Source organism: Nicotiana tabacum, chromosome 13 (genome assembly GCF_000715075.1).
Source record: "Nicotiana tabacum cultivar K326 chromosome 13, ASM71507v2, whole genome shotgun sequence".
Classification (NCBI taxonomy): Eukaryota; Viridiplantae; Streptophyta; class Magnoliopsida; order Solanales; family Solanaceae; genus Nicotiana; species Nicotiana tabacum.
Window position 1 is genome coordinate 1,314,436 of NC_134092.1, and position 23,068 is coordinate 1,337,503.

The 23,068-nt window shown below is 35.9% G+C and overlaps 2 protein-coding genes across 2 annotated transcripts; both read right to left on the bottom strand.

Moving 5' to 3' along the window:
• Positions 1 to 298: 298 nt before the first annotated feature.
• LOC107806516 (uncharacterized) lies at positions 299 to 2,305 on the bottom strand. Its single transcript, XM_016630679.2, has 2 exons — positions 2,069 to 2,305; positions 299 to 1,215 (listed from the first exon to the last, which is right to left on the bottom strand). The coding sequence occupies exons 1-2, from the start codon at positions 2,297 to 2,299 to the stop codon at positions 766 to 768; spliced, it is 681 nt and encodes a 226-aa protein (XP_016486165.1). The 5' UTR covers positions 2,300 to 2,305; the 3' UTR covers positions 299 to 765.
• A 2,672-nt stretch (positions 2,306 to 4,977) lies between these two features.
• On the bottom strand, positions 4,978 to 10,638 carry LOC107806522 (ubiquitin-conjugating enzyme E2 28-like). The gene is made up of 5 exons (XM_016630685.2): positions 10,507 to 10,638; positions 10,311 to 10,410; positions 7,854 to 7,981; positions 5,949 to 6,053; positions 4,978 to 5,464 (listed from the first exon to the last, which is right to left on the bottom strand). Exons 2-5 carry the CDS (start codon positions 10,378 to 10,380, stop codon positions 5,321 to 5,323), a joined length of 447 nt encoding a protein of 148 aa, XP_016486171.1. The 5' UTR covers positions 10,381 to 10,410; positions 10,507 to 10,638; the 3' UTR covers positions 4,978 to 5,320.
• Positions 10,639 to 23,068: the final 12,430 nt, after the last annotated feature.

Sequence of the window (23,068 nt, forward strand, 5' to 3'; positions counted from 1 at the left end):
TTAGATGTTCATGTACTCAGTGACACCAGGTTTTTAGGAGTGGTTGTATCGGTATTTGTAAGATTTGTGGATTTTATTTAAATATTATATTTTCAAACTTAAAAGAAATTGTGGTTTACTGAGATTTTCGGCTTGCCTAGTTTCGAGATAGGCGTCATCACTACATGTTAGAATTTGGGTCGTGACAATATGTTAAGAGAAAACGCGAGAAGTGAGTCTACAAACTCAGTGAATAGATAACCATCCATAATTGTTGGAATAAAGTGTTGAAACACAACATGCTATGCAATACTGCAAATTTAATAGTGGATATCTCTTGTATACTGATAGCTGAAGTTGTATTTGAAACTCTATCTGGTGCTGTAGTTTAGAAATTCACATTTGAATATGTATTCTGAGTTCTGACTGAACGTATCTGAATCTATGATACGTATCACGACTATAACTGAAGTCTGTGCTATACCTGTATTTGAGGATAATCACATCTAAAGAGTCTGTTACCATGTGTACCAGGCGTTCTATCTCGATGATCCAATCCAAACCTGATTGACTAGGTATCCATACGCCCTCGTGTGTACTTCTTCTAACAACATCTATTTAGCCAACCCGATCAGCAAGGTATTCGATCAAAATTATGATCATCCCCGGTACACAAAGCATTCTGCATTCACTTCGGGTCCGTAGAAGGGCCGCACCCTAAGGGGTGTATTGTAGACCGCCTACCCTAATGCAAGCATTAGTGGCTGCTTAAGAAAATGCATATGATCATTCCTTTCCATATGAAACAGCCAGTTGACAATCTGGATATTCAATCTTCATTCTTGATACAGATATGTTTTCCTTAATTTGCAGCTTGTTCCTGTACAAGTTAACTGGAGAAGAAATGCTAGCAGAAGCAACAATCAACGCTATGGCAGCAATTCTTGTTGTACGAAACCAGTTCCACGGATTAAATAAACCTCTTATGCAAATGACCAAGAAACTTGAACTTGTCTTCTTTTTGTTCTCATCTTCAATTTTCTTATCTATGCTTTCTGCCAAATTCTCAGGAAATGCAACTTTTCCTTCAACTAAACACTCTCTTAATTCTTCAATTAAGTCTAGTTTACTTCCCCATGTTGGATACTTGTTTATTTTTTCTAGCAGAAGCATTCTGCTTTCTTCCAAACGGGCAACTGCTCCATTGTATAGTCTCTGCTGCCGTGACTGTAATGTCTGCAATGATTGGACAACTACAAGTTAAATAATTACCTAGTTTTGCACAAGCAGTGTCGACCTATTGTCCTAACTCGTCTTACAAGTGAATTTGAGTCTCTAACTGTGGTGGTTTAAGATTTTACTTTGTGTTCTAAACTGATATTTAATTTGTATTATTTTCAAGGAGTGTCTATCTATTGTATATACACATATTCATTTTTTATAAAATTCTGGTTACACACATATACAAGTAATTATCATATTTTTTCTGCAAAACTGTGACGGATGACACCCCTTAATAAAGGGCAGCTCTTGCTGATAGACATAACACACTTTTATATATTTAATTATGCCTCCAATACTGCCTCTCATATGCGAGCAATGACGACATCACGATCACTTTCTTTGGAAAATTGTACTATGCTAAATTGTTTGTTGCAGGTTTTAATTGATTTGATAGTGATACAGTCAGACCTCTCTATAACAACATCATCATATAACAGTCATTCACTATAAAAGTCAAGTTTTTTATGAAACTAATTTTCATGCTATAGCCAAAAGAGTTCGGACTAGAGGTTGTTATAGAGATATTTGATTGAATATACGTTAACTCCTGAATCGTCTTGCAGTGGCAAAGGTAGTTTAATGCCATTGTATGCCGGAGACTCGACCTCAAGACCCATTCCTTGTCAAATATTCGTTGAATTGTGTGTGACCATCTCATCTAAAACTGCAAGTTATTAAAAATATCGGATACTTTTTTATACTTAATTATGTCTTCGAAGTCTCAACTAATCATGCATTTAGAATAAATTAACAAACAAAAAAAATGAATTCATTTTAGACAAAAGAAAGTAACCAAAAGTAAAACCTGGTAGAACTCAAGCATGTTCTGAATTTCCTTCAATGAGTCTCGAATGGCAATCAATTTCTCCTTATCTTCTATTCTGAGGTCTGCAATTCCACAGTAACGACCATGTTCAGCACAATCTCTACAGAAATGTAATCCTTCATAATAGATTTTTTGAGTGATTTTATCATGTAAAATCCCTGCTCTCTCTGTCAGAATATGCAAATCTTTATTAGTATTTTTTATCTCCATATAATATACAATAATATCAAAGCAAAAGAAATGCACCACCAATCAATTCATTTTATACTTAAAAAAAGCTTACTTGCCTTTGCTTTTTTCAGATTTCATTGGTTGGGAATATTTTTTAGACCAATTGGAATGTAAGGTAGAGTTCTTTTCCTTCTTTAGTGGTCTGAATTTGGTGTTTAAACTAATCTGTTTTGTTTTTTTGTTCACTTTTTTTCTCTTTTTTGCATGTGGTATTCCTTTAATGGCAAGTCTGTCTGCTGCTGAAACCCTTCGCTGTTTCCTGTCCCACAAATGTATTACAGGTATGGGTGGTAAGTGGGCCGGCCCGGGACCGCGGGTCAAACGGGCGTTTTAGTGGGTCTGGGCCTGTCATATGACTTGGGCCCGTCAGGCCCGGGACCGGCCCGATCCCTTAACGGGTCAAACCGGCTATTTTTTAAAAAAAAAAACAATATAGCCGTTGGCTATTTATAAAATAGTCATTCCCCCCCCCCCCCCTCCCAACTTTGTTTTAATACCAAACTTTTTATAATTACACTTTTTCCCTATTTTCAATTATAAATACCCCATCATTCTTTCATTTTTGCCATATTCTTTAATGCTATAATAAAATTACAAGACATATCTCTTTACAATATTTTTGTCTTTAGACTTAGATATTATTTTTAACATCCTTTTGTCTCTAAAGGGGTGATTCTTTTTGGAATGGACCAAAAATATAATAGGTTCACATAAATTGAAACGGAGGGAATAGTAAATTCTATTAGAAAGCTAAACAGTTTATTTTTCAACCCAATTTGAATATATACATCTTATATATAGTATATAAGATGTATATATAGCTTATCGAATATAGCTTATTACTTATATATATACTATATATACATCTTATATCGATATACTATATATACATCTTATATACTATATATATTCGATATTAAATATTGAATATTAAAATTTAGGTCACAATTCTATAATAAAATTTACAAAGCATTGTCTTAGATATTTTTTTTAACATTCTTTTGTCTCTAATATCTATTTCATATTTTTTTTTTTAAAAAATATGTTGGGCCCACTTAGCCCGTTTAGCCTGCAGGCCGGGACCGTTTAGCCCGGGACCAAACGGTCCCGGTTCCGTCCCTACAAAAAGCTCGTTTGGCCCGGGCCCGTTTGGCCCGTTTAATTTGGGACCGACCCGGAATCGGGACCGAGACCGTTTGGACCGGTCCACTCGGCCCGTTTAGACCCGGAACCGACCCACTTGCTGGCCCTAAACGAATTCTATGTTAGAGCCGAAATTTTCACTAAACGAATTCTATGCGTCAGCAAATAAAGGAATAATAACAACTAAACAATAACTCCACCTTAACTCTGAATAAGTTGAAGACAGTTATATGAATATTTAATAACTTCTTAGTCATTTAAATTTACATCAATATAAGCTTTGTTTTTTGCTTTTTTTGTTCCTTTATCCCCCTTTCAAATTATATATTACAAAAAGGATAAGACATAAAAGTTGGAGCTCAATTTCAGATTTACAGTTCTGGTTGGCAAATAGAAGTAAATAGGAAACCATTGCTAAAATGTGACTCACGCTGGTAATAAAGCGGATCCTTTAATTTTTGTGATAAACAAGTTTTTAACTTTCAGAATACTTTGGCAACTCGATAACAAATTTGATTTTCATCTCTTTCCCCTGGCCCTTGAAAGCTTAGGATCCCAGCAAAGAATCAACAAGTGTAATAGCCCGTTTGGCCCGGAAAAATGAGCTTATTTTGAAAAGTATTTTTTTTTAAAAGTACTTTTGGTGAGAATCAGTTTGTGTTTGGCTAATTAATTTTAAAAGTACTTCTAAACAGCAATTAGTGTTTGACCAAGCTTTTAAAAAGTGTTTCTAAATGTATTTTTCTCAAAATTACTTCTCAAAAAAGTGCTTATGAGAAGAAGATACTTTTCTTCTGCTTCTTCTCAGAAACACTTTTTTTTTTCTTAAAGGCTTGGCCAAACACTTCAAATTTGAAAAAAAAAAAATACTTTTTTTGAAAGAAAAAAAATATTTTTGAACTCGAAAAAACTTGGCAAAACATGCCATTATTCTCCCGCATCCAATGGTGCAATGATTACCCCTGTAGTAGATGGTGAAACAGTCGAAGAGTCGGAGTAACAATATGGAAACCAAGTTCAAATTTCAACAGAGATGAAAGTAAGGGAATTCTTTCCGCAGAAACTTTGGTAGCAGATGCACACAAACCCAAAGGCGGATTCAGAATTTAAACCCTATGGGTTCAGCTTTTAAAATTTTTAGCGTTAAACCAGTTATATTTTTAAAATTATGAGTTCAGATCTACTATTTATGCAATTTTAATGAATTTTTACATACAAATTTTTACTATGCATCAAAAGTTATGGATTCAATTGAACCCCACCGGTAAAACGCTACACCCGCCCCTGCACAAACCAACCCAAAATATAAGCATCATATAATAGGGTGGTTTCAGATTACTCGATGCTAAATATAGACTAGTCCGTAAACAACGAAATTTTGGAAACTCCATTAAACTGTGGCCATATACTTGAGAAGTAGTTCAAGGTGGGAAAATAGGAAACGGGGAAAAGAAGAAAAGGAAAAAACAAAGACATCCGTTCATCTTTTCTAAAACTTCATAGACCAAGGTTAATTAGATAAAACTAAACTACGATAAGATAAACCCCACCTCGAGGATGATGCTGTATCTCACATAGTTAACCTTAATAGTAATAAACATGATAGTAGAATGTACAAAGTTTTGAATTTTTTACACAAATAGTGTCAAGCCAAAGGAAACAATCCAAAACCAGATAAATATATGCTTCCCCACATAAAATATTAGAATCTATATAAACAAAATTCAAAGCATCATTAGTCTTCCTGCAGAGGGCAATGCTTAATGCTATTGTACAACTTGTTAATGGAGAGCGCGGAGAAGAAAGACATTGAAATTTGTTTTTCTTTATATCAATTCAAGCCGCCATAGGCAATATTTAGCCCATGGCATACTTCTGGGTCCAACTCCTGGCGGTTGCTTCATATTTGGCCTTGTCTGTCTTGTACATGTGAGCAATCTCAGGAACCAGGGGGTCATCAGGGTTTGGGTCCGTCAAAAGTGAGCAGATTGAAAGCAAAACCTGAAGGTAATACAGAAACCTTTCCCACCTTAAGAAACACAAATAACACAACATACTTCGTGAAACTCAACCAGTTCTACTGGTCTAGGAAAACCATTTAACACAACACATAATTCCACAGAAACAATTGATGTACCATTAGAGAACAGATATGTTATCAACTGAAACCAAAGCACCTTATGAAGGACAAGTTAGATAGTTAAAATGTTTTCACCATTGCTCCCTAAAGCTATAAAGGAATAATAAGGAAAAGCTAATAGGATTAAGTCACCTATTAATTATTATATAAGATGTCCAATAAAAATGTTGTTTCCTTTTCAAGGAATCACTATATCTTTATTACCTATCCTTTAGATTACCAACAAATTAGCTGATGCATCCAAAATGATTTGAAAAAAACTCTTATATTATGAGTCCCAAGACTCTGAATAAGTATGTTTTCACAGCTTGTATTATTTCTCAGCAGATAAAGGTAAGAAAGGACCTTGGAAATAGTTAACGCGGGGCTCCACTGCTCCTTCAGTATGTCCAAGCAAATGCTCCCATTACTGTTGATATTTGGATGGAAAACTTTTGTCCTAAAAGCAACCTGCAAAGATTTAACCATAATGTAACACAATAAAGTCTAGTGGAAGACTCCAGCTTACAAATTAACAATAAATACATGAACATGTTCAGGTTCACCAACTAATGATTGACTGAGAAACAGCTTGTTTGACGCTGACAGAAATTTTCCAAATGTTTCAGGTATCAGTACATCTGTATAAAACATTCATTTAGTCCTGCAGATCACCTAGCTGATATCGATCATGATGTCATTCAAAAGAAGCTGAACCTTCCTCGTTCTTAACCTACCCCAAAGAGAATCCTGCTCTTTCTTTCTGTAAATGACGTATCAAGTATGAAAAAACCAAGGTTTTTTTATCACCGAGAAATCCCGAAGGGACAGTGGTGCACAGTTCAAAACTCGGTGGAGAACGAGCCGACCCCTCTACCCTTCTTCACGTAATACCAAGCTTTTGTCAACGGCAAGGTTTGAACCCGTGACGTGCGCCTGACCCATACATCACGTGTTGCACCCTTACCACTAAGACTAAATCCCTAGGGCTAGTCCAAGGCAATATTAAAATAAAAATTGAAAGATGAAATCCATATTCCTCTTTAATCACCATACCTGGCACCAAAAGTTTCAAAAACAAAGCATATGTAATATGTTGATTTAAGTATCATAACACCTTCTGTCCCCCAGTAACAAAACCCTACTAGTGTGTTATCTGTAAGTAGGGGTGTTCATAAAAACCCCGAAAAACCGAACCAAACCAAAAGACGAATCAAACCAAAAACCGATCCAAAAAAAGATACTTTTTTGGTTTGGTTTCGGTTTTGAATTTTAAAAAACCGAACAGATTTGGTTTGGTTTGGTTTTGGTTTTAATAAAAAAATAATCGAAACAAATCCAACCAAACCGAATGTAGAAGTAACTATTTAAAATTTATAATTATACCTATATATATGTATATTTTTATGCCAAGTTTCTAAAATTTTATGTTACATTTTAATAGCTTGCACTTTTAGTCTAGTTATTTGCTATTATAATAATCTAGTTCGTTGTCTTACATTATAGTTCTAGTTTTCTTTTGCTAAGTACGAGAATCTATTTCATGTTAAAAATAATTTATTTTAATTGAGTCCTTAAATTATTCATCACTATTTGATTCAATTTTTTTTTGATGAAGTGGTATATTAATAACAAAAGCATCCAGAGGATGCGGAATTACAATATAGGAAAAGTATCAGCTCATAATGTAGATTGATTCAATTATCATCAATATATCTTGGTAAATGATAGATTTCTCAAAGAGCAATTGTTTGATAGTGTTACATTGAAAATGTAGTCACCGGAATATGCGTTTGGTAGTGTATGTCTCATCTTTAAGAAAAAACCGATAAAAATCGAAAAACCGACATAAACTTAATCGATAAAAAACCGACTTAATTGGTTAAGTTTGGTTCCAATATTAAAAAAACCGACTTACTTGGTTTGGTTTCTTTTTTGGGAAAAATCGAACCATGAACACCCCTATCCGTAAGACCTCAACCTTGAAATTTTGTTCTAAGGCAAGGTGACGGTCTAATAAAAAGGGATAAGAATATAAGCCAGAGACCACAGCTGCAGAAATCAACTTCTCTTCTACATTGCACTTCACACAAGCTCATTACCAGGAAATCTATTTCAACATCATCAAATAATGCACGAATAGAAGGGAGTCAAAAGTCCAAGAAAATTATGCTCCAATATGCAAAAACCAAATAAGAAGGAATCTGCAAAAGAACAACCACCAGCAGACACATCAATGACTCACAAAGTAATTTTGCAACTATAAGATACCTTAGGAGGTTTGAATGGATAATCTGGAGGAAAATGGATAGTGACTAAAAATACACCCCCAGCATAAGGGCTGTCAGAGGGCCCCATTATTGTAGCCTGCCAGTGAAACATGTCCTCTCCAACAGGACCTGTTAACACATGGTACAAAAATGTTAGCAAGCCAATACCACCAAATGATGAATAATTTAGCATATATCTCCTTTACAAAAGATGCTGGACTATCTGCATAACATCTTGTTCAAGAATATCCAAAAAGCACTACCACTATGATTCAAACCAGTGCTGTCAAATCGGGAGGCAGATCATGTATCAAAATAGTTAAGTATGCATCATATGCTAAGATAGTAGAAGCTAATTTAAAAAATTACATATAAACTATCATGGCAATAAATAATTGACCAGTTATGCATAGATAAATAAGTAAGAATATGCTAGAAATCCATTAAAAAATTCGAAATTAATTTTTATTCAACTTTGCATTCGATAACAGCATAATCACTAACCCAATCAACCCCCATCATATATATGTATTACATAATCACTAACATGTAAGAATTGTATTATATTTGTAAGATATGAAAGGGATTCATTAAGTGTATAATTAAGCTCATCAGGCATGCATTGTGAGGCTTGTATTAGATTGTACCACAAGATACTGACAACTTGGAAGAAATTACTCCCTCCATTTCAATTTAGATGAGGTGGTTTGACTCTGCACGGAGTTTAAGAAAAAAAAGAAGACGTTTGAAACTTTTTTTTTGATAAGGAAGAAGACGTTTGAAACTTGTGGTCTTAAAAGCTTAAGGGTAAAAACTTTGTGGGGCCATGACATTGTGTGGTTATAAAAGCTTCTCATTAAGGGTGAAATAGGTAAAATGAAGAGTTTAAAATTGAATTATTTCCAATTGTAGAAATGTGTCATTCTTTTTGGAACGAACTAATAAGGAAAGTGTGTCATCTAAATTGAAACAGAGGGAGTATAAATGTCCTGGGATGTAAAGCACACAATTATTTCCATCAGGAGACAACATGGAATTTGAAAAGCATCTGACAACAGTAAAACAGGACAGATAGATTAGAAGGAACAATGATTTTTTTATAACGTAAGATTTATTAGAAGGAATCATGATTGGCTTATAGGACTACAATGACAATATAGACAAAGAAACATCTCTGCAACGATTCCTGGCAGAAACTAAATATCTTGGAGGCTTCAATGCACACGACATGATTCTAAAAAGAAGTTCAAAGTATGGACATAATGACATTAGGAAAACAAGCACAACTTGAAGAATGAACAAAGTATGACGAACTGACGTCGCTATATAACCAATAATTCAGATCATTTTGAAAATTAATCTGGCCACCCGCATAAGTTCGGTCATGAGAACCCATTAGACAAAAGTCTGACATGTATAAAGCTTGTTGTGGTAGGAATCTTCTCTTCTCATGTGTATTTACTAATAAAAATACAAAATTAAGATAAGAATATTAGAAGCTACATTATAGATAAGGTGAAGACAAGCTCCCTACTCCACGGAAATCAAAGTGCAGTATGTAATATTATGCTCCTCATGTAACAGCCCAAGCCCAACAGTCAAGATATTATCTACTTTGGCCTGATCCCTTTGGGCCATACCTCAAGGCTTTTGAGACTCACAATTTTATCCCCTTGGTAAAATATGTCAACAAATATTATACTTTGAACCCATAGTGAGTTTAGTGCAATAAATTTAAAAGGTTGAACCGTCAAGCTTAGATCCTCAATCCACCTATGTGTAACAGCACATCACATGAGACACAAGCTGTTATATTTTGCAAAAGGCCTTTGTGCCATCCAAAAACCGACCAATGAAGTGATAGATGGCAAAAAATAACATTGTAGACTAAGAGCTATAAACTTACAAATCAACATATGCAATTGCATTGAAGGGGGTGACCTAGTGATCAATGAAGTTGGAATGAATCATGCGACACTAGGGTTCAAATCTCAATAAAGGAAAAAAACAAGAGGTGAACTCTTCCCATCTGTCTAAACTTGTTTTTACAGAGTTTGGTCACCTGTATTAGTCGAGGAGTATGCAAGCAGGCCAGACACCACTTAACGGAAAAAAATCGACATATGCAATAGACTAGTCACTAAATCTAGCTAGATATGTTTGACTTGAGTTGACTTAATTCAGAAAAACAACAGAAATCCAAAATCTCACAAATGACCCATTAGAATAATCAAACATCATAACAATAAAATTAAAAAAAAAACATAAAAACAAAGAAAATATCATCTGAGCAAGATAAAAACTGAAATTTCAACATCTAAAAACAGTAAATCCTCGTGCATCGAGAAGATTCCATAGATCAACTACTAAACAAGCAAAAAGATGAAAACTTTACACAAAAAATCAAATAAATTACAAAAAAGAGCATAAAATTAAAAATAAAATCAATTTTTTTTACCGGCGCTGCATGAGGTAGGAGGATCTTTTTGGAGATCCTTCAGCTCCTTCAATATTCGTTTCGAAGCCATTAAAAACCAAACAATCGAAGAAATCTGAGTCTTAATATGACCAAAAAAGAAAACCAAAAATTAGATCAGAATACAACCCAATTCAGCAGGAAAAAAAATTGGAAAATACATAGAGGTGTGATTTACCTGATTAGCGAGAATTGAAATTCGAAACTGAAAAAGCTGCTGACTTTTCACGCGAAATAAGCAGATGAAATTGTGGGGAATATATTGCTTTTTTTTAATTTGCCGCTGTTTTATATTGTATTTGTTTTGTTTTTTTGTTTTTTATTTTATACTAATGGCTGTGGCTGCCCCGAGTTTGAGCCCACTTGAACTCCTGTGTGATTGGGATTTTGGGGCGCTTCTCATGACCCCACACATTAGTGTTATCCATAATTTTCAAATAATAAAATAAAAAATAAACCCAAATAGCCGTTCACATAATCTTTTAAACTAAAAATAGCAGGTCGATATATAACATATATATAATTCATATATAATATACATATAACTATGTATAATCTATGTATACTGACTATAAAAATTAAACATTGAATCTGGTCGGCTATTTGTGCATGTCTTTTCACGTATTCTGATTTGATTCTGAGATTTCGGTTTTTAATTTACTTTATTGGCAACTAAATCAAATCTTTGATAGTATCGACTTATACATGCATGGGCGTAGCTAGCTCTCGAGTCAGTTGCTTTAGTCCAAACTCTGTATTTGTTTTAAAAAATTAAATAATTATGTATAAAATTATTAATTTAAAACCCTATAGCTTAAAAAGATTAGAATTACAAACTCATATACTTCAAATTGTGGTTGTGCATGAAGTTATTAAGTCACAATTTATATGGTGCACGCCCACACGCTCGTCACCTAGCATGTGCGTTGTTGATACCCAATTTTTTCCTCATATTTTCAAATATATATATATATATATATATTCAAAATAGTACGTATGCATCATCATTTAGTTTATAAGCATATACAAGCATTTTTCCTAATTTTTAAAGGCTTTGAATCAATTTATTTCTGCATTTTTTATTATAAAAATATCTAATAATTACCCTCCAAATTATTTTTATGATGATTTAATCATCTAAACTTATTATTTATACCAATATGAGGTTTTAAATATTTTCAGGGCATTTCTTATAATTATATTTGTATTTTTTAGGGCCAAATTGCACATTTTGCAATAATAGCCCATATGCATGTATAATTACCTTATTTATGCAAGAAAATAACTTTTTATATTTTTATAATATTAAGCAATTATTTTTAATCATCTTAGTGCGCAAATTATATTTTTTATATTTATTAATAACTTTTATAAATTATTTATTTATTAAATATTGGGTATTTAAAATCTGGCCCCAAATTTACCTTAATTTCGGACCTAAACTACCCAATCCCAGCCCAATAATCTCTGAGCCCAAACCAAATAACCCCCAACCGGATCAATTAACCAACCCGACCCAGAACCCTCAACTAATCATGGTCGTTGATCTCGGAGATCAACGACCCACATTACACCCTCCGTTTTTAATTAACCTAATACTCCCCTAACCCTAACCACTCCTCACTACCCGCCGCCTTTGAATGCTCTCAAATCTCCCCCTTCTCTCTACCCAAACCCTAATCGTCTCCCCCCAAATTTCTCTCATAATCCCACCGGACATGGGATTATAAGGTTACTTCTTGCCATATTCGACTCCCCCTTGGTACTGGACCCTTTCTCTATACCGCTTGCCTGAACATGATAAGCGGATCTCATTAACTTCGAACCAAAGCTGGTTCAGTTCCTTGACTTTTTCCGTCTATGTTCATTCTTGTTCTTTTATGGTATGAATCTCTCTGTATTTCTGTGACTCCTACTCACCCTAAAATTAGGGTTTCAGATTCTTATAAATCGAACCAAATCTGGTTCGATTCTTTGATTTTAAAAGGTATTTCTATCTATGTTCATCTTATTCCATGCATCATGTGATTTTTACCTTTTATTTATTTAAATTTCTGCCGATTTGTGTACTTTACCTAAAATTAGGGTTTTTGAGATTTTTTCTTTTCCTTATTGATTTCGATTGCTTACCTTTCTAGTGTTTGACTAGTGATTTTCCTTGTTTGGGTGTTTGATTTTTACTGCTATATAAACTCATCCCCACTCCCCTTTTGAGAGGGCCGAAATCATTAAGAAAAATTACTAAAAAATAAAAGTTATGTGCTCTTTGCTCTTTAATAATCTTATTCTGCACTTTGGTTCCTGGCCGGCTGAAAGCCAAGGCCAGAAATTCTGGGTTCTTACTACTGTGGACTTTGTTCTTTCTTGGTTTTTGCTTAACTGGTGAGTTGCTGAATTTTTATCACTTCATTCCTATTTACCTGTCATTTGCATATGTTTTCGCTTCTGAAGATTGTAGGTTAATGTGTTTTCTGGGCTATTCTTGTATGCAATCCTGATTACTTTACTTTAATTTTTGGTCTCTCTAATCTTCACTTCATTATGTTGGTAATCTGAAACATGCCTAAGCCTAATTCGAGTAATCAAGATTCTCTTAATTTCGTTTAACCAATGTGTTACTGCTTGACATCTCTTTGGTGTTTAATCCTGCTTAAGGTTGTCTATTCTGTTATTCGAATATGCTCCATATGCATAATTTGAACTTCCTTTAGATTAACTGGTCTATTAGATATATTTGAATGCTTACACTTACTGTATGACATGAGTTTATCTTCCCTTTCTATTCTGAATCTCTATAATGCCAATCTTGCATAGGTAGTATATTTTTATTCTGTGTCAAGATCCTGTTCTATCAATCATGACTAATTCTCAGTTAATATACCACTTAGCATGTTTTGGCTCACTTGATCCACCAGTATGTTATCATAATTTGTGCTTCCCTATTGTGTTTAAATGTTGTTCTGCTACCTGATGTGAAGTTAACATGGCTATCTTGTGACATTAGCATTTGTACTTAACATAATTTGGACTTTTTCCCTGTTATGAGTTTGTGTACTCCAATCCTGCAAACCTGTTTGTTAATGTGTAACTACTTATGCACTAGGTGTTAAACTTGTTCTTCTAAATCTTGCTAAAAGTGTTCTTAAAACCTAAATCCTGTTTGATTATTTGCGTTATGTGTCCAACTTGACTATTTTTGTACCCTTCAGTTCTGTCCCTCAGCTATTGTCCACTCTCCCTTATTATCATTTATGTTATTCTGAACTCCTTATTCCTAGCCGGCTAAAAGCCAAGGCTATCAAGGCTTTTGCCACTGACCTCCCTAGTGTGAACACTACTCAAGGTTCATTTGAGACCCTTGTGAACTCTGACACACTAAGATTTGGTCCCTAATCTTTTCTCTAAATTGTCTCTCTTAACCTCCCTAGTGTGAGCACTGCCCTGGGTTCTTGAAGCCCTTGGGAACTCTGACACACTAGGGCCTTGGTTCTATATGCTCAACTCTGTTTTGTGCCCATTAGGTGAATCACTCAATTCTTGGATGCCTTATGTCGATGAAGATATAATTTTGGGCTGTTATGAATTATGAGAATGAAGGACCGGCCTGACCAGGTGTATCTTTGGGCCTGCTGTAGGCTCCCTATAGCTATTCTACTTTGTAATTTATTCTATTTATTCTGGGTCTGTAATAATTCTTGTAATAACATTTTGGGGTATTAGTAAAAGTGGGAAAAGGGTTTTATCTTACACTTGCATTAAAACGGGTAGAAATCCTGCCTATAGGTTCGTTACTTAGCTAAAATGTGTTATTATGCTCCAACATGTTCAGTTGTCATGTGTTAGAAATCATGCCTATATGTATTCTATTTTGCTCAAAACGAGTCACTTTTCGGTTATTATAGAAATCTTGCCTATAGGTATCCTATTATGCTCAAACATGTTCTATTATTATGTGTTAGCAATCTTGCCTATAGGTTCTTCATTTGGTTCAAATGTGTTCTACTTCTGCTTGCTAGAAACCATGCCTATAGGATATTGAATGATGAATGTCTCAATGCGTGATAGGACTTTGTTTACATGTGGCTTAATCTACAGATTTAGATGCCATGCTTATAGGATCTAAAAATTAGTTTTAATTATAGAAATCATGTCTATCAGGTCTGAATCAGTCTTAATTACTGCCTTGCTCGTTTCTTCAACACTGTGCTAATCATCACTATTAGATACCATACATATAGGACTCGATTAAGCATTTATGAACATATTCTTTTGATTGTCATTGTTAGTTGCTACAAGAATCACTTAGGCATCATGACTATAGATTTAATCTCTTATGCTTGTAATCAGTAGGCAACTTTGTAGGCTGTAAAAAATTGTATTAAAAGGAAAAGGCTTGTAAAACTGCTTGCTTATGAAATCCGGAATCACATAGAGATCATGCCTATAGGATTCTGCAAACTTATTAAAATCTGCAACTGTCAATATGAATCAGTTTGCGTGCGTTTGTTGTTTAAGTGCGGAGGCTAACTTGAGTCCTTATTTGCTTATACGTGAAAGTTCAAATTATTTTGCATGTCGTCTAGTCTTTTCTCCTTTTGAGCAACCTAAGTTAAAGTCTAGAACCACTCTGATATAGAGGTCCAAATGCCTCCTGGACCATAAGCATGGGACGGGTAGTACACGCACAGGGCACAATTTATAATCAATTAGTGCGTTTTAGGTAAACAACTTAAAGATAGTAATCGGGTAGCAGGAGATGATAGTCTGTGCCCGCTGAATAATACAAGTAACACCCCAACTCGAGGGAGTTACGAAGTATTATTGATGTTGCACGGGTGATCATTTAGGCTAAAACACTTAAGACCCACTCCCCCACCTTTGTTTAAAAGGCAATCATTTTTATTTGCCCAATTTTTGTCTCTTCTCCTTGTTTAGTCTAATTCATATAATTCGAGTTTGGCCGAGACCCACCGTTATGGACCTCTAGGAGTGCCTAACACCTTCTCCTCGAGGTAATTTGAGCCCTTATCCGATCTTTGGTGACGTAACTGGTTAATCCAGAGTTATTTGCAAATAGGTGCCCTAACACACCTTAAAAATCGTTAGGTGGCGACTCTCTCTTTTAATACCCTTCCTTAAAAGAATTGTCATGTGTCGAAGCCCGATTTCACGAGAAAAAGGGGTGTGACAGCATGGCGACTCTGCTGTGGATATTTTTAGGCTCTTATCATAGCGAATTTGGTCTATATGAATTAGTCTTCTTTGATGAATGTATTTCCTTTTTCTTTATCATTACATGAGCATCCCGCTTCCATTTTCCCTTTTTATGGCTACATGCACACCCTTTCCCCTATTTCCCTCTATTTTGAATTTGTATGAAAATCTTTGCTTAATTTGGTTATAATGTGCGTTTTCCTCTATTTCCTAGTCATGTTCACATGGTCCGAATCATTTTTAAATTTGCTACATCATGTCTCTATCCCTACCCCTACCCCCTTTGCTTGCTTTATTATAATTCTTTCATATTGCGCGAACTAACTTCTTCCTTATTTTTCTTTCTTTTTATGTCTTTACGTTTCATTTAATACTGTATTTACCGTCTTCATCACGCAAAATACTTGACAACATGTTGTTTTATCTTTGCATAAAGCATGCTCCACCTCATATTCCACTCGTGCGTAACTAATACTATAGCGGCACTTGATGAGTGTCCGTGCTCTTCCTAAATCACCCTTTAAATTTGGAAAGGCTTATTTGCGGTAAAATTAGTCGATCAGCGGTGCAGTCGACGGTTCCGTGCCTTTTCCTCTCAAGTTGTCCACTTGGGAGTACCAGTCTAGACCATTCTAGAAACCCTACTCCAACTTGAAGTGTATATGCATCATGCTATATCTAGTACGGGTTGAAGTGTTATTAACGTAACAACCCGCTAAGATGAACCTCGTCCAAAGTCGGACGGGATTTCCACAATCCCAATGGACGCTATCATACTACGTGCATTACTTGGAGAAAAATATGTCAACGTGTTGATCATTATTACGTAAACATTTTTGGCATTAATTAAATGACGCAAATGTTGGCATCAATTTTTTCCAAGTCTACGTGTCGCTTAGGCCTGCCTCGGGCAAAATGAGGTCCCCAAATTAGGACCCGAATTATTGCATGACTTTATGAAACATGTTTTAATATTACAAACACTTTTTTAATATTCCTTACTAACTTGGCTACCTTTTGCTTTTTCTTTCTTTCGATTATTCCCATTCCCAAAGGTTGGTTCGTGCATGCTGGCATCTTTTCAAGAACTAGACCTTTGCATTATCCCGAGCCCGTCGAGTTCCTGGGTAGCCTGGCAAATTAGCATGAATTACTTTTAAGAAATAGTTTTGAGCATTTGAGACATTTTTCAGTATTCTGTTTTGAAATAATTGCTCGAGCCATCAAGCCGCACTTGTTGATGTTTTTAAGATTTTTTTTCAATGCATTACTGCTTTTCGTATTTATTATTATTTTTATATTTTTCTTTTCAGCATTATTATTACCTATCCCGATGAACCTACGATTGTGACATGTAATGAGACAATGCAACATGAGGATAGTGATTCAGTCAATCATTACTCACAACGCCGCCAATTTAAACAGCGATTTGATGAAAGCCATGTGTGAAACGTTCAAGATCAAGCATAGGAACTCCACGACATACAGACCGCAAATGAACAGAGCTGCAGAAGCCGCCAACAAGAACATCAAGAAGATACTGAGGAAAATAGTAGATAATTACAAACAATGGCACGAGAAGCTGCCATTTGCTCTGCTTGGGTATCGTACCACGGTTCACATCAACTGGGGAAACTCCCTATTTGCTGGTCTACGGTACTGAAGCTGTCATTCCTGCCGAGGTTGAAATTCCTTCTTTAAGAATTATACAAGAAGCTGAACTTAGTGATGCAGAGTGGGTAAGAAGTCGCTATGAACAATTAGCTCTCATTGACGGGAAAAGAATGAATGCAGTGTGTCATGGTCAACTTTATCAGAACAGAATGTCTAGAGCTTTCAACAAAAGGGTCAAACCTAGACAGTTCGCACCGGGGCAGCTGGTGCTGAAATGAATCTTTCCACATCAGGATGAAGCCAAAGGAAAATTCTCACCCAACTGGCAAGAACCATATATGGTTCACAGAGTACTAACAAGAGGAGCACTCATACTCACAGAAATGGATGGAGAGATTTGGCCAAAGCCTATCAACTCAGATACAGTCAAAAGACACTATGTTTAAAGCTGTTTACATTTATGCAATTGATGTAACTGAACTACGCTTGACCTGATTCCCGTTTAAGAGGGGATACGTAGGCAGCCATGTGGGTTTGGCCACAATTCAATAAAATTCTCATTTTTCCCACAATCAGAAACTGGGGCAGAATTTTGAGGAGGACCCTCAAAATTCCGGGGCAAGCTCAGCCAATGGCATCGTATGCGGAATATCCAGAAAATCGTCTGAATAACTGGGGCAGAATTTTAAGGAGGACCCTCAAAATTCTATGGCAAGAAGGTCGCAATGTCTCTGATAATGTCACAGTTATTGGTTCATCTAATTTATTTAATATTACTGTATTTTAAATAACTATGCACACATATTTTTCGCAAAGCTTTATTTTTAGCCAGATGCTACCCATGGTAACTCGAGCAAGATTTCAATGCAGAGCAAAGAAAAGCAAACAGGCGGAGGCACAAACCGACCTCCCCATAAAAATCACAATTTTCCTTTGGATACAGGAACAAGGAATAGCCGCGAGTACGTGCGCACCTTAGAATCACTATCTTCATAACAACAAAGCTACTTAACGCAAACATATCTCCAGCTAAGAAATACTCTACTATCACTTATTATCTATTCATTGCATGAGACTAAGCACTGTCTCCATTTTGCATAAGGCTAAGCTCTGCCTCCTTAATTGCACAAGGCTAAGCTCTGCCTTTCCTATTGCATGAGACTAAGCATTGTCTCCATTTTTTATAAGGCTAAGCTTTGCCTCCTTAAGTACACAAGGCTAAGCTATGCCTTTCCTATTGCATGAGACTAAGCATTGTCTCCCATTTGCATGAGGCTAAGCTCTGCCTCCTTAATTGCACAAGGCTAAGCTATGCCTTTCCTATTGCATTAGACTAAGCATTGTCTCCCATATTGCATGAGGCTAAGCTCAGCCTCCTTAATTGCACAAGGCTAAGATCTGCCTTTCCTATTGCATGAGACTAAGCATAGTCTCCCATCTTGCATGAGGCTAAGCCCTGCCTCTTCAATTGCACAAGGCTAAGCTCTGCCTTTCCTATTGCATGAGACTAAGCATTGTCTCCATTTTTTATAAGGCTAAGCTTTGCCTCCTTAAGTACACAAGGCTAAGCTATGCCTTTCCTATTGCATGAGACTAAGCATTGTCTCCCATTTGCATGAGGCTAAGCCCTGCCTCCTTAATTGCATAAGGCTAAGCTCTGCCTTTCCTATTGCACGAGACTAAGCATTGTCTCCATTTTGCATGAGGCTAAGCCATGCCTCCTCAATTGCATAAAGCTAAACTCTGCCTTCCCAATGCACGAGACTAAGCATTGTCTCCAAGCTTGCACGAGATTAAGCATTGTCTCCCATCTTGCATGAGGCTAAGCCCTGCCTCCTTAATTGCATAAGGCTAAGCTCTGCCTTTCCTATTGCATGAGACTAAGCATTGTCTCTATTTTTCATGAGGCTAATCCCTGCCTCCTCAATTGCATAAAGCTAAGCCCTGCCTTCCCAATGCACGAGACTAAGCATTGTCTCCGAGCTTGCACAAGATTAAGCATTGTCTCCCATCTTGCATGAGGCTAAGCCTTGCCTCATTGATTGCATAAGGATAAGCTCTGCCTTCCCAATGCATGAGACTAAGCATTGTCTCCAATCCTGCATGAGACTAAGCATTGTATCCAACCTTGAACAAGACTAAGCATTGTCTCCAATCTTGCACAAGACTAAGCCTTGTCTCTCCTTCCATAACCACAAATGTTGCGTTGTCCAAAACCTTCTATTATTCTTTTCTCTCGGGGCTAAGCTATGCCCCTAGTTCTACATAAGACTAAGCTCTATCTTGTTTCATCTCAAGCATCATGTCTTTGCATCTCATGGGCTGAAGCATAGCCAACTTTTCTGAAGGCGTCATAATCCGAAGGCATCATCCTCATAGCCGGAAGATATCATGCCATGGCCTGAGGATCTCTCAATATCGCACATCATTATTCAAAGGCATCATAGTTCGGAGACACCATCTTCATAGCCCGAGAATATCATTTCATGGACTGCGAATCCCCTATCTCGCAATTCATGGCCCGGGACATCACAGTCTAAGGACTTCATCCTCACCGTCCAAAGACGATCTCTATAGTCCAGAAGGAATTTTCATCATGCTTAAATTTATGCAATGATCTATATGTATTTGTATGCATCGTATTTTGAGTTTGCAGGTGATCCAAGAAATAACCGTTCTCTTAACTGGAGCAATCTTCGCTCTGGTTTCCATTCAACGTTCATGTCCAGCAATTATTTCAAACGTAACCAACCACTGTATGCTACCCATTTCCATCTGATAACCATTCAAATATCCATAACCATTCCCAAATACATCCGTTTACAATTCCGATATTGTCCTATCCAGAATATCTTGTCCGTTCTTACAATAACTCCATCTATTTATTCCACCGTTGGATCCAGGACTAGACATGGCCTGATTCCTGTGAAACCAGGTATATGTAGGCATCTCAGAAACCAGGGTTCAGCCTATAGCTTTCAAAATTACCCCATTCGGTCAAAATTGGTCATCATTTCTTTACCCAATAACTCTTTCATCCTTCCCGGGTAAAGAGGAGCAGCTTTTGATACCCAATTTTTCCATCATATTTTCAAATATATATATATATATATATATATACACTTTCAAAATAGTACGTATGCATCATCATTTAGTTTATAAGCATATACAAGTATTTTTCATAATTTTTAAAGGCTTTGAATCAATTTATTTCTGTATTTTTTATTATATAAATATCTAATAATTAACCTCTAAATTATTTTTGTGATGATTTAATCATATAAACTTATCATTATACCAATATGAGGTTTTAAATATTTTCAGAGAATTTCTTATAATTACATTTGCATTTTTCAGGGCTTAATTGCATATTTTGCAATAATAGCCCATATGCATGTATAATTACCTTATTTATGCAGAAAATAACTTTTTATATTTTTATAATATTAAGCAATTATTTTTAATCATTTTAGTGCACAAATAATATTTTTTATATTTATTAATTATTTTTATAAATTATTTATTTATTAAATATTGGGTATTTAATATCTGGCCCCAAATTTACCTTAATTTCGGACCTAAACTACCCAATCCCAGCCCGATAACCTCTGAGCCCAAACCAAATAACCTCCAACCCAACCAATTAACCAACCCGACTCAGAACCCCCAACTAATCATGGTCGTTGATCTCCGAGATCAACGACCCACATTACACCCTCACTTTTTAATTAACCTAATACTCCTCTAACCCTAACCACTCTTCACCACCCTCCGCCTTTGAATGCTCTCAAACCTCCCCCTTCTCTCTGCCCAAACCATAGTCGTCTCCCCCCAAATTTCTCTCCTAATCCCACCGGACATGGGATTATACGGTTACTTCTTGCCATATTCGACTCTCCCTTGGTACTGGACTCTTTCTCTATACCGCTTGCCTGAACATGACAAACGGATCTCATCAACTTCGAACCAAAGCTGGTTCAGTTCCTTGACTTTTTCTGTCTATGTTCATTCTTGTTCTTTTATGGTATGAATCTCTCTGTATTTCTGTGACTCCTACTCACCCTAAAATTAGGGTTTCAGATTCTTTTAAATTGAACCAAATCTGGTTCGATTCTTTGATTTTAAAAGGTATTTCTATCTATGTTCATCTTATTTCATGCAGCATGTGATTTTTATCTTTTATTTATTTTAGATTTCTGCCGATTTGTGTACTTTACCTAAAATTAGGGTTTTTGAAATTTTCTCTTTTCCCTATTGATTTCAATTACTTTCCTTTCTAGTGTTTGACAGATGATTTTCCTTGTTTGGGTGTTTGATTTCTACTGCTATATAAACCCCTCCCCACTCCCCTTTTGAGAGGGCCGGAATTATTAAGAAAAATTACTAAAAAATAAAAGTTATGTGCTCTTTTCTCTTTAATAATTTTATTCTGCACTTTGGTTCCTGGTCGGCTGAAAGCCAAGGGCAGAAATTCTGGGTTCTTGCTATTGTGGACTTTGTTCTTTCTTGGTTTTCGCTTAACTGGTGAGTTGCTGAACTTTTGTCACTTCATTCCTTACCTGTTATTTACATATGTTTTCGCTTCTGAAGATTGTAGTTTAATGTGTTTTCTGGGCTATTCTTGTATGCAATCCTGAGTGCTTTACTTTAATTTTTGATCTCTCTAATCTTCACTTCATTATGTTGGTAATCTGAAACATGCCTAAGCTTAATTCGAGTAATCGAGATTCTCTTAATTTTGTTTAGTCAATGTGTTACTGCTTGACATCTCTTTGGTGTTTAATCCTGCTTAAGGTTGTCCATTCTGTTATTCGAATATGCTCCATATGCATAATTTGAACTTCCTTTAGATTAACTAGTTTATTAGGTCAAATTTGAATGCTTACACTTACTGTATGACATGAGTTTATCTTCCCTTTCTGTTATGAATCTCTATAATGGCAATCTTGCATAGGTAGTATGTTTTAATTCTGTGACAAGATCCTGTTCTATCAATCATGACTAGTTCTCAGTTAATATACCGCTTAGTATGTTTTGGCTCACTAGATCCACCAGTATGTTGTCATAATTTGTGCTTCCCTACTGTGTCTAAACGATGTTCTGCTACCTGATGTGAAGTTAACATGGCTATCTTGTGACACTAGCATCTGTACTTAATATAATTTGGACCTTTTCCCTGTTATGAGTCTGTGTACTCCAATCCTGCAAACCTGTTTGTTAATGTGTAACTACTTATGCACTAGGTGTTGAACTTATTCTTCTAAATCTTGCTAAAGGTGTTCTTAAAACCTAAAGCATGTTTGATTATTTGCTTTATGTGCCCAACTTGACTATTTTTGTACCCTTCAGTTTTGTCCCTCAGCTATTGTCCACTCTCCCTCATTATTATTTGTGTTATTCTGAACTCCTTATTCCTAGCCGGCTGAAAGCCAAGGCTATCAAGGCTCTTGCCACTGACCTCCCTAGTATTAACACTGCTTAGGGTTCATTTGAGACCCTTTTGAACTCTGACACACTAGGATTTGGTCCCTAATCTTTCCTCTGAATTGTCTCTGTTAACCTCCCTAGTGTGAGCACTGCCCTGGGTTCTTAAAGCCCTTGGAAACTATGACACACTAGGGCCTTGGTTCTATATGCTCAACTCTGTTTTGTGCCCACTTGGTGAATCACTCAATTTCTGGCTGCCTTATGTCTATGAAAATGTAATTTTGGGCTGTTATGAACAGAATGAAGGCCCTGCCTGACCAGGTGTATCTTTGGGCCTGCTGTAGGCTCCCTATAGCTATTCTACTTTGTAATTTATTCTATTCATTCTGGGTCTGTAATAATTCTTGTAATGATATTTTGGGATATTAGTAAAAGTGGGAAAGGGGTTTTATCTTACACTTGCATAAAACGGATAGAAATCCTGC